Source organism: Aspergillus alliaceus, assembly GCF_009176365.1.
Source record: "Aspergillus alliaceus strain CBS 536.65 unplaced genomic scaffold BDW43scaffold_81, whole genome shotgun sequence".
In the NCBI taxonomy this organism is placed as follows: domain Eukaryota; kingdom Fungi; phylum Ascomycota; class Eurotiomycetes; order Eurotiales; family Aspergillaceae; genus Aspergillus; species Aspergillus alliaceus.
This window is the reverse complement of record NW_022474764.1, coordinates 1-14,243: the sequence shown is the minus strand read 5'-3', so window position 1 is coordinate 14,243 and position 14,243 is coordinate 1. Positions and strand designations below refer to the sequence as shown.

General features: G+C 47.8%; 3 protein-coding genes across 3 annotated transcripts; 1 reads left to right on the top strand and 2 right to left on the bottom strand.

Moving 5' to 3' along the window:
* Positions 1–3,881: 3,881 nt before the first annotated feature.
* BDW43DRAFT_242985 (uncharacterized protein) lies at positions 3,882–5,329 on the bottom strand. Its single transcript, XM_032039703.1, has 3 exons — positions 5,141–5,329; positions 4,824–5,083; positions 3,882–4,766 (listed from the first exon to the last, which is right to left on the bottom strand). Exons 2-3 carry the CDS (start codon positions 5,064–5,066, stop codon positions 3,963–3,965), a joined length of 1,047 nt encoding a protein of 348 aa, XP_031894401.1. The 5' UTR covers positions 5,067–5,083; positions 5,141–5,329; the 3' UTR covers positions 3,882–3,962.
* Positions 5,330–5,423: 94 nt separating this feature from the next.
* On the top strand, positions 5,424–9,340 carry BDW43DRAFT_242962 (ATP-dependent 3'-5' DNA helicase). The gene has a single exon (XM_032039701.1). The coding sequence runs from the start codon at positions 5,563–5,565 to the stop codon at positions 9,058–9,060; it is 3,498 nt and encodes a 1,165-aa protein (XP_031894400.1). The 5' UTR covers positions 5,424–5,562; the 3' UTR covers positions 9,061–9,340.
* Positions 9,341–9,750: 410 nt separating this feature from the next.
* On the bottom strand, positions 9,751–12,629 carry BDW43DRAFT_242970 (Zn(II)2Cys6 transcription factor). The gene is made up of 4 exons (XM_032039702.1): positions 12,351–12,629; positions 11,007–12,282; positions 10,083–10,879; positions 9,751–10,034 (listed from the first exon to the last, which is right to left on the bottom strand). Exons 2-4 carry the CDS (start codon positions 12,150–12,152, stop codon positions 9,773–9,775), a joined length of 2,205 nt encoding a protein of 734 aa, XP_031894399.1. The 5' UTR covers positions 12,153–12,282; positions 12,351–12,629; the 3' UTR covers positions 9,751–9,772.
* Between the last annotated feature and the right edge of the window lie 1,614 nt (positions 12,630–14,243).

Below are 14,243 nucleotides of genomic sequence, written 5' to 3'. Positions count from 1 at the left end.
ATATCATGTTCTAGAGCACAGAGTTGGATGACGGATGAGTACCACACTTTTTCTGCGACATCTGCCATCCCAGTTATATTGCACCGAATACTAGTGTCGTTTAACAACCATGGTGGCGGCGCACAGTATGCTGCTTGGGTAGGAAAGATGGAAACCCGATCCGTCACACCAGGGCAGTTCTCCCGGCATCACTTTGAGCAGAGTGGACTTGCCATACCCTACAGAACCAGAGAAAATGACAAGTGATCCTGAAGCTGGTCTGACACTGATTCCCTTTAAGGCAGGTCTATAAGAATCAGGGTATTGGGCAGAGGCGTCCTCAACCCTGACGGCAAATTCTGCACCGGGAACTACTCGCATCATTGATAGCTTGCTTAATGACTGCCAGCCTGCTGCGAATCGTAAGTCGATAGACGAGTTAGACCCAACCCTTTATGAAGGCTTGAGCCAGGAGAAAAGAAGCACTCTCTGCGGACAATAGACCCAAGGCATGCCCACACGTTCGGGTTAGCATGAAGATATTGGTTCGCAGGAATGTACCCGAACTGGTCCGTTCTAATTGGCAATAACAAAGACCTGATCATCTGTCACACACGAATCCCCTTTTATTAAAAAGGCAATATGAATCTAGCAATGGGGGTGTATGTCTGCCCGTAGAAATACACCGGGGAGGACTTCGTATCTCAGGTTCCATCGTATCATCCCTTAGAAGATAACCAGGTGACCGGTGGCCCACCAGTAGAATATCGCATTTTTGGAGAACTTGATCAGGCACGAATCCGGCTTTGTGCGGAGGACAGCTCTCCTTCCACCTATCGTCGGCACGGAAGATGCATTGAGTGGAGCAGTAAACTGTGAAGAGAGATATCTCTGTGAGAGCCCGAAGAGCCTCAATGGAGAGGTCTTCGTTATAATAAATGGTCGGGGCTGAACCGTCTCCTTCACCACCCAGACTTTGGATACCTGTTGCAATCGGTGGAGGCTGTCGAACGAGCATAAGTATTTGAAATGAGGATGGCAACAACGTGTGAGTCGGTTTGTCGTTTGCGCTCTTGATAATTAAGCTTGCGGCGGGAGGTAGCGATCCATGATAGCTGAGGCCAGACAGTCTCGTTCAGAAGGGGGTTCATCTGATCTGGTCATTTGTCGGGGTCAGTGGCTTGACGCGCTCCTCCATGAGTAGGGAAAACAAGGCTTGCTGAAGCGTCCTTGATGTGGTGATTTGCCAAACGCGGCACACTCGTCGTGCAAGGAGGAGAGTTCGCATATCTAGGTTGATGAGGATGGGGTGCAGTATCTCCCATAGGGAGAGAGCCTTGGTGGTGGAGTCTAGCTCCATTTTTACGCTCCATTTTAGGCTTTTCCTGGTTTGACTGTCAAGAGAGAGAGTGGGAGACAGATGAGATTAGGTATTAGATGATGAGGGTTTAGTGATCTCTCATTTGAGGAGTATTAAGTATTCGCCTTTAGGGCTCATTTGGGAATAGGTCCTCCAATCTGCTAAACACCCGTCCGTATCGCAGAGAGCCTCCTCGAAGTAGCTGATGTCCCTCGGAGTTGCTTCTGCCTGGTCCCTTTAATGATGACGGCCGCCTCTTTAACATCCTTTTTGAGAACATAGGTGTTAAACCATCTATGCAATTAAAATACAGCGGTCCCTTTCATGGTTCTCCTAGCATTTTGCCTTCTCTATTTCTCTGTCTCTGTATGTCTGCGACAAATCCGAGCCCCAGGCGGAAGCCTGGGCGAGTTTGTCGATAGTATCACGTACTCTTTTTTGTGGTCCTGGGACGCATCCAAACTTAGAAGCTCGATTCTACGGTAACCCCAAACTTGGTGAAACAATCTCTTCAAGATAAGTATTTCCTCATTATAGTAGTAAAGTACCATTTTTCTGTCTAGTCCACATCTAGCGGGCATGACTATCGGCCGCAAACTCACACGGTGATCCCGCTACAGTGGGGCTCCTTCCAGCCCGCCAACTACAGCGCGCTGTAGATGCTGATGGCCATCCAGGTGGGGTCGTTCCTGTTGACAGAGGTCGAGCGTGCCCTGGGCATATACGAATGGGAGCAGAATATCTCTCGGGAGCACTCACTGCGTGGGGAGTGGACGATGGGCACACCGTATAAAGAACACCGCTCCCCTCGACATAAACGGACTCGGCCACGGGAATCTGGAGAGAAGAACGGCAGGACCACGCCAAGCAGTAGAGGATTACTGAGCCGCGCTATGATCAAAATGAAGGTGTATGAAATCGAAGGGGGAACAGGAGGCCGGAGAGGGAAGATTGGGTCGTTACGGAAGAAGATGAAGAGGGTGAAGAAGGAGTTGGAGTGTAGTATCCATCGATAAAGAACAACTTCCATGCCTTATAAATACCCCGGCACTCATGATACCGATCTAGACAAGCCATTTCCCATTATTATGAGCCATATTGCTTATTCGTATATTACGCACTTGTTATATCATGTGTAAAAAGAAATAGCCCACCGATGCCGGATACTCATAGATGTTTTCTTAACCTTCCTGTGCGATTTCGCGAGGCTTTTATGACTCTTATTTACTAGGATGTTAAGGGATATAAATGTTTCGCAAGGCTAAAGGCTAAAGTGTTCATATAGGGGAATTCTTGGAACATAAAATTAATATGACCCAACCAGATCTGGGCCATTAGGGTCACCTCCCCCATTGACCGATCTCGCTGCGCACACTCCCCCAGAGACTTGGCAGTCCATCTGTTATAATGCTATTCAGTTTGCTAATCTGTTGACTGAGAGAGGAATTCTGAATGAGGATGTCAAAGCAAGAGGCTCTATTGTGCATCAGAATCCAGGAAGGGAATTCCAGGTGACCATGATTGATTTTGCGTTATGAAAGTTCCGCAGGGATTATGGAGCTGAAGAAGACAGGAGGGAATAGAAACCAATATAGGATGAGGGATTCCAGCATTCGGACTGCTCTTCACTTCTATAAGCCCAGTGTTTAGCTTTATACTTTGTTGTAAGCATGTATATACGATAAAGATAGTTACAGAACTTGGTCCTAACACAGTGCACTCCTCGGCCCCAGGTCGGCCCAGGTCGTAGATACAAAAATCAGAGTAGATATTATATTTTATTATATTGCGTTATATAAGTAGAGAATAATTTAATTTAACCTTAGACTCTTAATACTCAATTAAAGTAGCAGACGGCAAACTAGCTGCTAGAAATGGCCACACGTGAGGCCGTTTTAAGCCGTCAATTTGCCCCAATTCCAGCCACGCACACGCTCACGCAATCTTCGCCTGTTCCCTGATATACCAGGAACCAAACTATCTCAACTCAAACTCTTGCGTTCTTCCTACCTCAGGTACTCAATCCTCTAGGTCATGGGTGCTCTATCCAGGGTGCTCAACTACTTAAATGATTCAAGGGCTGAATGGGATCCATAAGATCCCGGCACCCCAAGCCGGCTGGATCACATTATTTCCATAAGAGTTTACATTTAAGACAACATTCATATCACAATTCTCGATCATTCAATATATGTAGCCAGCACGATTGAGAATTTGTTTGACAAAGGTATTTCAGTTAGAGATTCTTATTTCGCTTAAGGTATCTCAGTTCCTTCAGCCAAAAAAAAAAAAAAAAAAAAAACAAGGTGGTAAATCTCACCGCCATCTGTTATAGACTGCGCAAAATGGCTGCTCTCAACGCTGTTGCTGACTGCCAATTTACCTGCCTTTTCTTTGATATGCACTTACTTTATTGAATAATCCCAAGAAGCCACGGCATAAGCGTCTAGTTCGTCTTTACTAGTACTTTTGCCATTCCCAATATTGTATTTGTTCCGTTTAAAAACTAGATGGATGATTATTACAAGCATGACCTTGATTAGGTTGAACAGTTAAGAGTTATAGTATACAAAATGAACAAGTACAGAAGCAAGAATTTAAAATAATAACACGTACAGTGAACTTAGACATGGGAAGAATTGAGAGATCGAGTAACAATAGGCGCAAATTGACGAACAGCCTCCTCAGTGGAAACATCAGGTCCCAAGCTCCATACTGCGCGCACTTCTCGTAGAAGGATTGGACAGAATGTGGTTGTATCTTGACTAGAATTGTTTTCTCTCTCTCGAGATCCTTGATGCCTCTTTGCCGAATGAGGGTCACCTGGTGTGATGCCATCAAACTGGCGTTTTTTACCGCTGTCGATTGGTTCTGATCGCACTGCCAGGTCGGGTAACTTATTACATGATGGAGAATATTCATCATCAAAAAAATATAGGTCGTATAGCTGTCGAAGCTTGAGACAAGAGTCTCTATTCACAATTCCAAGACGTGGACTTCCTAGAGCTTGTATACATCTCCGAAGACATGCCAATGGAGCCCCATGCCACTCTCGGGGCTTTGACAATACTTGTGCAATATTGAAATCGAAGCGACGACGATGGAGATAAGATTTAAGGAAGACAGGTAGATACTGACCTCCAATAGCATCAACAGTGATTATCCCTTTACTGACTTGATATATCTTGTACTGTTCAGAAGTGGGAGTCTCTCGCTTTAAGATCACTCCTTTCTCAGCTGCTATTTTCCGACGTTCCCGGTCCTTAAGCTCATATTCAATAAAAAACTGAAGATCTTTTGGTATAAAAACAAACCCGGGGTCATTGAGACAGTCAAACTGGTCATGGCATGATGGGCAAAGAGGAATCGCGTTCAGAACTGAGGTTAACGGAAAGTCTATCAGGCCAAGTTCAACCCAGAGTGATGCCTGCTAATTGTTATTAAAGTTTTAATATTTAGATAATATAATATATTTTTTACCTACCTGTCGATCTTCCTGCGCGACGTGGCAAATGTGAGGTGGTTCGGTGCCGCACGCCCAGCACTCATCTCCGTCTATCTGTCTGACCCGTAACTTGGTACTCTCTGAAAATGCACTAGACTTAAGTGATGATGCGCGTGATGTTCCGACGCTCGTAGCATCAGACATAATAATACTTGTGTATATAGTACTCGATGGCTCGTATCTATCAGACGATCCAGGAGGTAGCGGAGGCGGCATTAACATTCGATCTCTCCTGGAGTCTGCCATCTTGAGTCAGTTTCTTGTTGAGAGGACAGTCGAAAGACCATTTCACATACTCTAAAGTGTGTTTTGACCACGCGAGTCGTTGCTTCCCATTTCTCAACCATCTTCCTACCCAAAGCGGTTGAGGAAGGAGACTTCTTTTACAACTGAAGCAAAAGAAGGTATAGGGCCTAGATGATGAGTCGTTAATGACGAAAGAACCCGCGTCAGAACCCCTCCCGGATAGATAGGCGGTAAACAGGACTACTTTGTTACCCCGCTTGGCGTTTTGTAAAATACTATAGAAAAGATAGAAAATAATTATATAACTACATAAGAACTAAAGATGCCACTATACTATCCCCTATCCAGTAATATTACCCTCCTTATCACCACGTGAGCCCGCGTCTCATCGCCTCCACATTCTATCCAAACTTCTCGTTTGAAATCCTCACCTCCAATCAGGGCCATTCAAATCTCACAATGGGGCACCAACATGACCAGCCTCAATCCCCAAGCAGATCGCACCCCCTCAATCCCAAAACGAAAGCAAATACCTGACGAAAGCACCCCCCTCAATCAAGATAGCGCGTCGACCCCAAAACCAGAACAATCAAGCAAAGGCAAACGACGCAGAAAAGCCCCTTCCCCAGGCTCATCCACCAATGAAATCCCCAATGATGCCTCAGATACACCCACGGAAACTTCCACTCCCAAAGGAACAGCCAAAAGGGGACCGAAGCCTCAAACAGCTCGAAGAAAAGTGACCAAACGCACTCCGTCTGCGCCATGGCCGGACCTTTTCAAGAGACTAGCACGTACGCACCGCGCTTTGAATATCGTATACACGTTCTGCTGTACGCGGAAGCATTTTGCAACAACGTTCGAGAATATCAAGAAGGCGGTGCAGGGGCAGATGGGCGAGGAGTTGACGGTTGAGGAGGTTGCGAGGGTGAGAGTTCTTGTACCGCGGACGGTACGGTTCGAGTACGTCGACGAGGCAAAGTTGGAGGTTATGACTGTCGGGGATAAGGAGATGGTGGAGACGTATGGTCGGCATGGGAGATATGATCTTGATAATGGTGGGGATGATAAAGCGGACGCATCTTCACAGGCTAAGACTCTACTGTTTGAGTTCATAGACGGCGACCTGAAGAGGGAGAACCAGCGGTCCAAGTCTGGGGAGATCACCAAGCCCGTGCGCAAGTTGAAGGACGAGGATTTGAAAATGCCGATCTACAGCCAGAAGCAGATGCTCGCGTTGATCGAGAAGCGGAATAAGAAGTTCTCGGACGCGGTTGATGTGTTCCTTGTACAGTGTGAAGATGATGGTACTGATCCGGTTGAGAAATTGGAACGGGAGAAGGATGTCTGGATCCCTGTGTCTCCTGATGATGGTAATACATTGCCTACGACGCGTGGCCCGCCGCGGCAGATTCCCAAGGAGCGTAAGTCTATGTCGGAGATTATCGCCGAGATCCGTGAGATGGAATGGTATACGGCGCAAATCGTGCCGGAGGGTCATAGGGTGATTGATGCCCAGCCCGGCGTATTCGGGGAGCTGGCATTTAGGCTTTCGCAGAATCTCGTCAATGCCTTGTATAATACACGTGGCATAACACAGTTCTACTCTCACCAGGCGGAAGCGATTAATCATTTATACGAGGGACACAACGTCATTGTTTCTACATCCACCAGTTCCGGTAAATCGTTGATATACCAGGTTCCTATGCTACATGAGCTGGAAAATGACCATGATAGCCGAGGACTGTATATATTTCCCACGAAAGCCTTGGCCCAAGATCAAAGACGCAGTATGAAAGATCTTCTACAATATATGGACGGGCTGCAACATACGATGGTCGAGACTTTCGACGGTGACACCCCAATGGAGAGCCGTAATGCGATTCGCGACGAGGCGCGAATTATCTTCACAAATCCCGATATGCTGCATATAACAATCTTACCACAGGAAAGCGCCTGGCGCACATTTCTAAAGAACCTGAAGTTCGTCGTGGTTGACGAGTTGCACGTTTATAATGGTCTCTTCGGGTCTCATGTTGCATTCGTCATGCGACGACTGCGTAGAATATGCGCAGCTGTGGGAAACCGACATGTCCGGTTCATCTCTTGCTCAGCCACCGTGGCAAACCCTGAAGAGCACATGAAGGCGGTCTTCGGCGTCGAGGACGTCAAATTGATAGATTTTGACGGCTCTCCATCTGGCCGGAAAGAGTTCATATGCTGGAACACACCCTTCAGAGACCCCGGTGATCCCACCTCGGGGCGTGGGGACAGCGTCGCTGAAACCGCGCGACTGTTTTGCCAACTAATCCTCAGGGGCGCAAGAGTCATCGCATTCTGTCGGATAAGAAAACTCTGCGAAGTCCTCTTACAAACCGTGCGGGCTGAATTCCAGAATCTCGAGAGACCAGAGATTGGCCAGTTAGTCATGGGCTATCGTGGCGGATATAGTCCGCAAGATCGACGGAGGATTGAGAAGGAAATGTTCGAGGGCCAGCTCATGGGGATTGTGGCGACGAACGCCCTCGAGCTAGGCGTTGACATCGGTTCTCTCGATGCTGTCATCACACTTGGTTTCCCATACTCCATATCCAACCTGCGCCAACAGAGCGGCCGCGCCGGCCGCAGGAATAAAGACTCTCTCTCCGTGCTTGTCGGTGATCGATACCCTACAGACCAGTTCTACATGAAAAACCCCGAAGAGCTATTCACCAAACCCAACTGCGAGCTACAAGTAGATCTCTCCAACGAACTAATCCTCGAAGGCCACATCCAATGCGCCGCATTTGAAATGCCCATCCGCCCCGAAGAAGACAGCATCTACTTCGGCCGCCAACTCCCCGACTTCGCAGCCACGCGCCTCATAAAAGACGCCCTGGGCTTCTACCACTGTCACTCCAGGTTCCGCCCGCACCCATCTCGCTGCGTCTCCATCCGCGACACAGAAGACCAACACTTCGCCGTAATCGACACCACCAACGCGCGAAACACCGTCCTCGAAGAAGTCGAAGCATCACGAGCCTTCTTCACCATCTACGAAGGGGGCATCTTCCTTCACCAAGGCCAAACGTTCCTCGTCAAAGAACTCAACCCGGACGCCCGGTTCGCCCGCGTCGTCCGCGTCCATGTCGACTGGAACACAATACAACGCGATTTCACAGACATCGACCCCATCGAAACAGAAACAATCCGACAGATCAGCACGACGACGACCTCACGCGCCTTCTACGGTGCCGTCCGCATCCACGCTGTCGTCTACGGCTTCTTCAAGATCGACAAGCGAGGTCGTGTTCTCGATGCCGTGGCCGTCGATAACCCGCCCATCGACATCTTCACCAAAGGGATGTGGCTCGACGTTCCTAAAAAAGCCCTTGAAATCCTCCAATCCAGACAGCTGAATATCGCCGCTGCTATACATGCCGCCGAACACGCCGTCCTGTCCCTGCTCCCCAGTTTCGTGATCTCTTCTCCCGGTGACGTCCGAACAGAGTGCAAGGTCGCGAAGAAGGAACTAGGCAAGAATTTACGAATCGCCGTCGAAGCGCGTACGCAGGAGAAGGAGAATATCCAGAGTATTCTCCGTCCGCCTGCCCGCCAACGACCGGCCCGACTGACTTTCTACGACGCGAAGGGTGGATCTTGCGGTTCCGGGATCGCAGGGAAGGCATTTGAATTTGTCGATGTGCTTCTTCGACGCGCAGTGGCGCGGATCGAGGCGTGTCGGTGTCTTACGCCGCAGGGGTGTCTGGAATGTGTTTGCGATGAACGGTGTAAGGAGATGAATGAGGTGATGAGTAAAGCTGGAGCAGGGGTTGTGTTGAGGTGTTTACTTGGGTGGGAGGTAGACGTTGATTCCTTGCCGTGGGGGGAGGATGTGGATGGTGAAGATAGGTTGGGAGAGTTGGCGGGTGGTTTGGAGACGGTTGTTCCAGCTCAGGAGGTTCCGTTTCGTCCTGGCCATGCCCTTTGACATATGAGAGGGCCATCTAACTATGAATGAACCGCCGATATCTGCGAAAGACTGGTACTATATCGGCTAACCTCTTTATGACGATATTCAAAATAATAGAGATTATGATATGTCAATATTATTGTTTACCAGAGGTAGGTGGGTTCATGTTTCCACCTGGATATGTATGTCTCATATGTATGTGTGTATAAAAATAAAATCGTAGAAGCCGCATGAATAAGCCATTTCCCCGAGGTATCTTTACCTGTCAATAATAGGAATGGAAAACGATATTAATCTATGTCGACTTCTCTTTCTCTCATTTTTTCTTTCTGATTTTCAGTTTCCAGGGTTAAACCCAAAGAATGATGCTAACATGCATGTCATAGATTAATAAGAGGTCGCTCAAGGGGTATAAAGATTAGTCAATCAAAGTGAAGAGGCTGGAAAAGGATAGTCTTGTCATCAGTCGAAGGGCGTATTTTGTGGAAATCGCATTCATCCATTCAAGTACGGATGCGAATTGCTTCACGGCGGAAGCTTAACAGAGGTGTCCAGGTATCGTTGGACTACATGGTATATGAACCAGTCTCGCGGGTCGCAAGCGATACTGATGCCGATGGGTGTGCTACAACTTCGCCAGTATTCAATATTGCAGGCGCCCACTTCCTGCTGCGGGTGCCACGGTAGACTTGTTGCTGTATGGGCAGGGGTTCCGGGTAAGGAAGCCCGTTTATCGGTCTTCCTGTCCCATGGAAGATGGGCTATTCTCGCTGGAAGTGTCTTCCAAGCTGATGTTCCAGAACAAAGACCTCATATTGCGAACACTCTCACGGAAATTATCCCGTGGATTAGAAGATCGTTCCTCCGTCATAGACCGCACCTCTCGGATGATATCCGGATAGCCTTCATCGTCAGGAAGCCACCAGTGGTTTATTTCTGGTAACTGCCAGACAGTGGCCAATAGTTGGCGGAATTTGGGAGCAGTCACATATCTAAGACGGTCAGTCCGTTCTCCATCATTGCGTGTCAGAATGTCTTACCCGTTTCGCTCCATCAGAGCAAACTTTTTCCGACCCCACATGACATGTTTACTGTCTTTGGGAGCAAACAAGCACGCCATCCCAATACTGTTCTTGAAAGCAAACATATATCCGTTCTCCTTCTCCGGCCACCTTTCGATGGCCTCGATCAGCCGGCATTGCTCCAGAGCCAAGCTCTCCAACTCCGATGGCGACGATTGTCTCACCGAGAGGAGTGACTGGTACTTGAACATGGCTTTCGTGGAGTAGTAATCGATCCATGCCGCATTGACATTCCACAGTCGGCCCCGATGCAAGACACCGGGGACATAGGGGTCGACAATGTCATCCTCCGTCAAAGGCTGCTTGTCTGGAAACTCCCAAACAGTGTACTCCGAATCCCGGAACTTTTCCAAGATATTCCGGACTTCCTCAATAGTCTGGCCGAGCTGGTCATTCTGAGCGATAAACTCGTCAATCGGAATCATCCCGCGCGACAACTTGGCATACAATGATGCCATTTCTAGCCCGAACCGACGATTAATCGACGCGGCTAAGGCCAGCTGCTTATCTGCGTCCTCCGGGTATCTGGCAGCCTGTTGAGCATCGTAGTTTTCTTTCGCAACGTACCATTCCCGACCTAGGACCGTCTCATTACCAGCTAATATCCCCGCTACAACATCAAATCGGGCGTACCAAGGGAATATCTGGTTGTGGAGTTTGTTCGTTATTATGGATTCAGGGGTCAAGAGTTCGCGCATCAATGCATGAGCAGCTTGATGGTGGTCGATCAAATTTACCCAATCACCAATGAATTCCTAAAGAGTCATGAATTAGCGTTTGCAAGTGGGGAAACGCACTTTCCGGGCAAATATAGGGGGGAGGGGGTGAAAAGAAATTGAGTAAGGTGAGAGCCGAATGGGGAAGAATGACATCGAGACATACTTCAAAAGTGGTGAGCACCAGTACCGTGATCAGTGTCGCTTCCCAATGCTCTTCGTTTGACCCTAACGACTTCCGCAATAACTTCAAAGCCATGTTGTAGTATTTGAGAAAGGCGTATAGCTTTCCGTTGCCGGTATGAACGCAATGGTGGTACGCAGCGAAGCCGACGACGGCATAAAGAAGGGGGTCATACTGCAGCGCAATTTCGATGAGATCTTGATGGACGAATCGATCACCGCTACCCGAGAGAAAATAATGTCGCGAGGTCATATACCCTTGATGAAAGGCGAGATAGAAGCGGACGTCCTCCGGTAAATGGGCGGTGTTGGGCAAGGCGAAAGATTCAGAAGGGTGCAGTCCGACACTGGCCGACCGCACACTGGCTGAATCGAGCCTCAACGACGCCTCGGTTGATGGCGAACTGCTGACATCCCTGAGAGACCCCGGGGTTTCAGGGGCAGTTGTGACCGCGAGTAACTGTTGCTTCACTCTTCGTCTGGCTAGGGACTGTGCACTACGTTTGTTGCGAAGTTCCAGCTTGGATTTGGTCCCATTCGGCCCTGTGGAGGGCGAGAGACGTGCACTAGACCCAACACTGCCTTCTTCCTCCTCATCCTCATCCTCATCTGCAATAGGTTCCAGGATGTGTACATCGTCCGCGTCGAGGTGGCTGGAAGAATCACTCCCTCGCGACTGCGGCCGAGATCCTTTCGACTTGGCTCCGGAACGAGATCCGGCGGAGGACATAGACCCGCTCGTCCCCGGAGTGGGATAGACACAGTCGCGATTTCCTTTCCGGCATCTGTCGCACACCGGGCGGGACTCGTCACACTTGATCCGACGGGCTCGACATGTGAAACAGCCACTTCTGGTGCGCTTATGTTTCTTCAGGTCTGGAAGGGCGGGTTGCAGCAGTGCTTGCGATTTCGGAATTGGCGCAAAGGCAGCCGGCGGGGCAGTTCCCGGTACGCCCGGTTGTGAAGGAGGTTGTGTAGAAGGGTTATGCCAGAGGGCGACACTCTCCGGATATTGTCCGGCCCCCAGAATCGAGTAGGCGGAGAAGGCCGACGGCTCGTGGAGGTGTTGTGACGGATGCAAGAGAAGATTGTTTAGAGGTGTTTGGGACGGTGGGAAGGGGTTTACCATGATGACGATGACCAGCCGAATAGCATTCAAGTGCACCAGCACCGGAAGAGTCGATCTAATCAGCTCAGAGCTCGTCGGCACCGCAGGAAGGGGACTCGAGCCACTTTCATCATCCAGATGAGTAAGTTACCTGGGAAAGATGTTGTTGATTAATTAATTATAGAGTCGGCCAAATCAAATAAAAATAAAAAATAAAACCTTTAAGATATCATGGATCAAGAAAAATGGGGAAGGGGGAAGAGAGTTGAAACGAGCGTTCTTCGCGAGAATGATGGATAAACGGACGAAGTGGAATCGCTGGAGACATCAAGCAGTCAACCAAAATGGTTCCGGTCAAGAATAGGAATATGGATCGGATTGGATTGATTTAGATTAGTGAGATGGATGGGGAAAGTCAAATCCCAGGATCACTAGTGCATAGTAAGTCTGGGAAGGGTGTGAGAATTGGGGAATTGGGACTTCGATGAATTGAGACAAGGACAAGAAAAGAAAACGAAGATTAAGTACAAGAAGAATCACCGCCCTCCAATTGCCCTAATTGAGGCATATCTCTACACCTTCCAATCACTATCCGGTACTACTATATGATCATCCTAAGATTTCCCTCCCACTGATCTCCTCCTAGTTCTAAGTTCTATTGAATGATTGCCAAATTTAGAGCTTCGGCGATGAAGATCCCTCATGGGCTGCGGCGCGCCACTCATACAGAAAGATCGGATATAGTACAAAGTACTCGAGCATATTCCACATCAAGAGTATTTGAATTGAAAAATAAAAATAATAAAATAGATGGATAAATAAAAAGAAAAGAAAGGAAAAGAAGTATGGGTATTATTATTTTTCCCCTACATCTGCAAGTAGAAGCTCCTTACTTCCAGCCAATGTAGTCATTTTCCACACAGGAACCACTGTCACTCAATCTGGGGCACCGGAGAACTGATAATAAGCAGATAAAATAAATAAAAAAATGGGGATCCATATTATGGGGCAAACCGACCCAGCTATCTCACTAGTGGCGCTCTGGGTTGGTATGTGCGCATTTGCTCCTCAACATGGGAAAAAAAAAAAGAAAAAAGAAAAGAAAAGAAACGAAATGAAATGAAAGACCCAGAAAATGATGTGTGAGTCAAAAGAGACAGAAAAAGGGGTGATTAAAGAGAACTGAAAGAGGAAGAAATAAAGGTGGTCTTTGCTTTCAATGCCTTTTGTTTAGAGAAAGCCAAGATGAACGGTTCAGCTCAACTCTCCATCAAGCCACTGTCTGTCTCTCTTGTACTTTTTGCTCCACTGCGTATGCAGAAAAAGTGATGATGTCTCGTCGGAACTTACGGACTAATAACCGCCGACTTACCCTTAATTTTTCTTAGTGTTTATAATTCGTAGGATTATCTCAGACTACTTAGTTTTCTTTTCTTTTTTTTTGTTTTTGCTTTTCTTTCTTTCTTTCCCCCTTCTCTGTTTCTACCCTCCAAGCCTCGGGTCTTAAAAGCAACATATCTCTCCCTCTTCATTAAAGGGACCCTGGAAGATGAACGATACAATACGATGGCCAGGCGGAATTAATTCCCGGAATACGACCTCCAATTGGCTGGTTAATTCCATCTATCGTATCATGGAGCCCCCATGGAGCCCCCCATGGAGACAGTCAATGATCATGCAACCGAGGTCATATTTGGCTGATCCATGCTACTTCTGAGCTTGGGATTAGTCCGCCAGCGGAAGTATACCTAGTTCCCTTACATAGGCGACCAAAAGGACCCAGTTGGTCCCCGACCACACTATAGGTATTTCCTCCTTTGCCTGCCAAGGATCTTAAGAATGCCGAACATGTGTGCCGTTTATGTCATCCATCGGGCAAACATGATTCAGGTTCTCGGCACCGTCACATCTGCAGTTTCTGGAAGTCTGGCCGGTTCCTCCTGTGACTCGCGGAGCTCTCCGCCCAACCTTCTTCCTCGGGGAATGTTGTGGATACAGGCGAAAAAAGAAAAGCGAAAAAGTGACAAAAAAAAAAAAAAAAAAAAAAAAAAAAAAAAAAAAAAAAAAAAAAAAAAAAAAAAAAAAAAAAAAAAAAAAAAAAAAAAAAAAAAA

Coding starts and splice junctions, on each gene's coding strand:
- BDW43DRAFT_242970 (XM_032039702.1), bottom strand. CDS start 12,152: ATGGTAAACCCCTTCCCACCGTCCCAAACACCTCTAAACAATCTTCTC. Junction 10,880..11,006: donor TGGTGCTCACCACTTTTGAA/GTATGTCTCGAT, acceptor ATGACTCTTTAG/GAATTCATTGGTGATTGGGT. Junction 10,035..10,082: donor GCTCTGATGGAGCGAAACGG/GTAAGACATTCT, acceptor TGACCGTCTTAG/ATATGTGACTGCTCCCAAAT.
- BDW43DRAFT_242985 (XM_032039703.1), bottom strand. CDS start 5,066: ATGTTAATGCCGCCTCCGCTACCTCCTGGATCGTCTGATAGATACGAG. Junction 4,767..4,823: donor TCGCGCAGGAAGATCGACAG/GTAGGTAAAAAA, acceptor AACAATTAGCAG/GCATCACTCTGGGTTGAACT.
- BDW43DRAFT_242962 (XM_032039701.1), top strand. CDS start 5,563: ATGACCAGCCTCAATCCCCAAGCAGATCGCACCCCCTCAATCCCAAAA.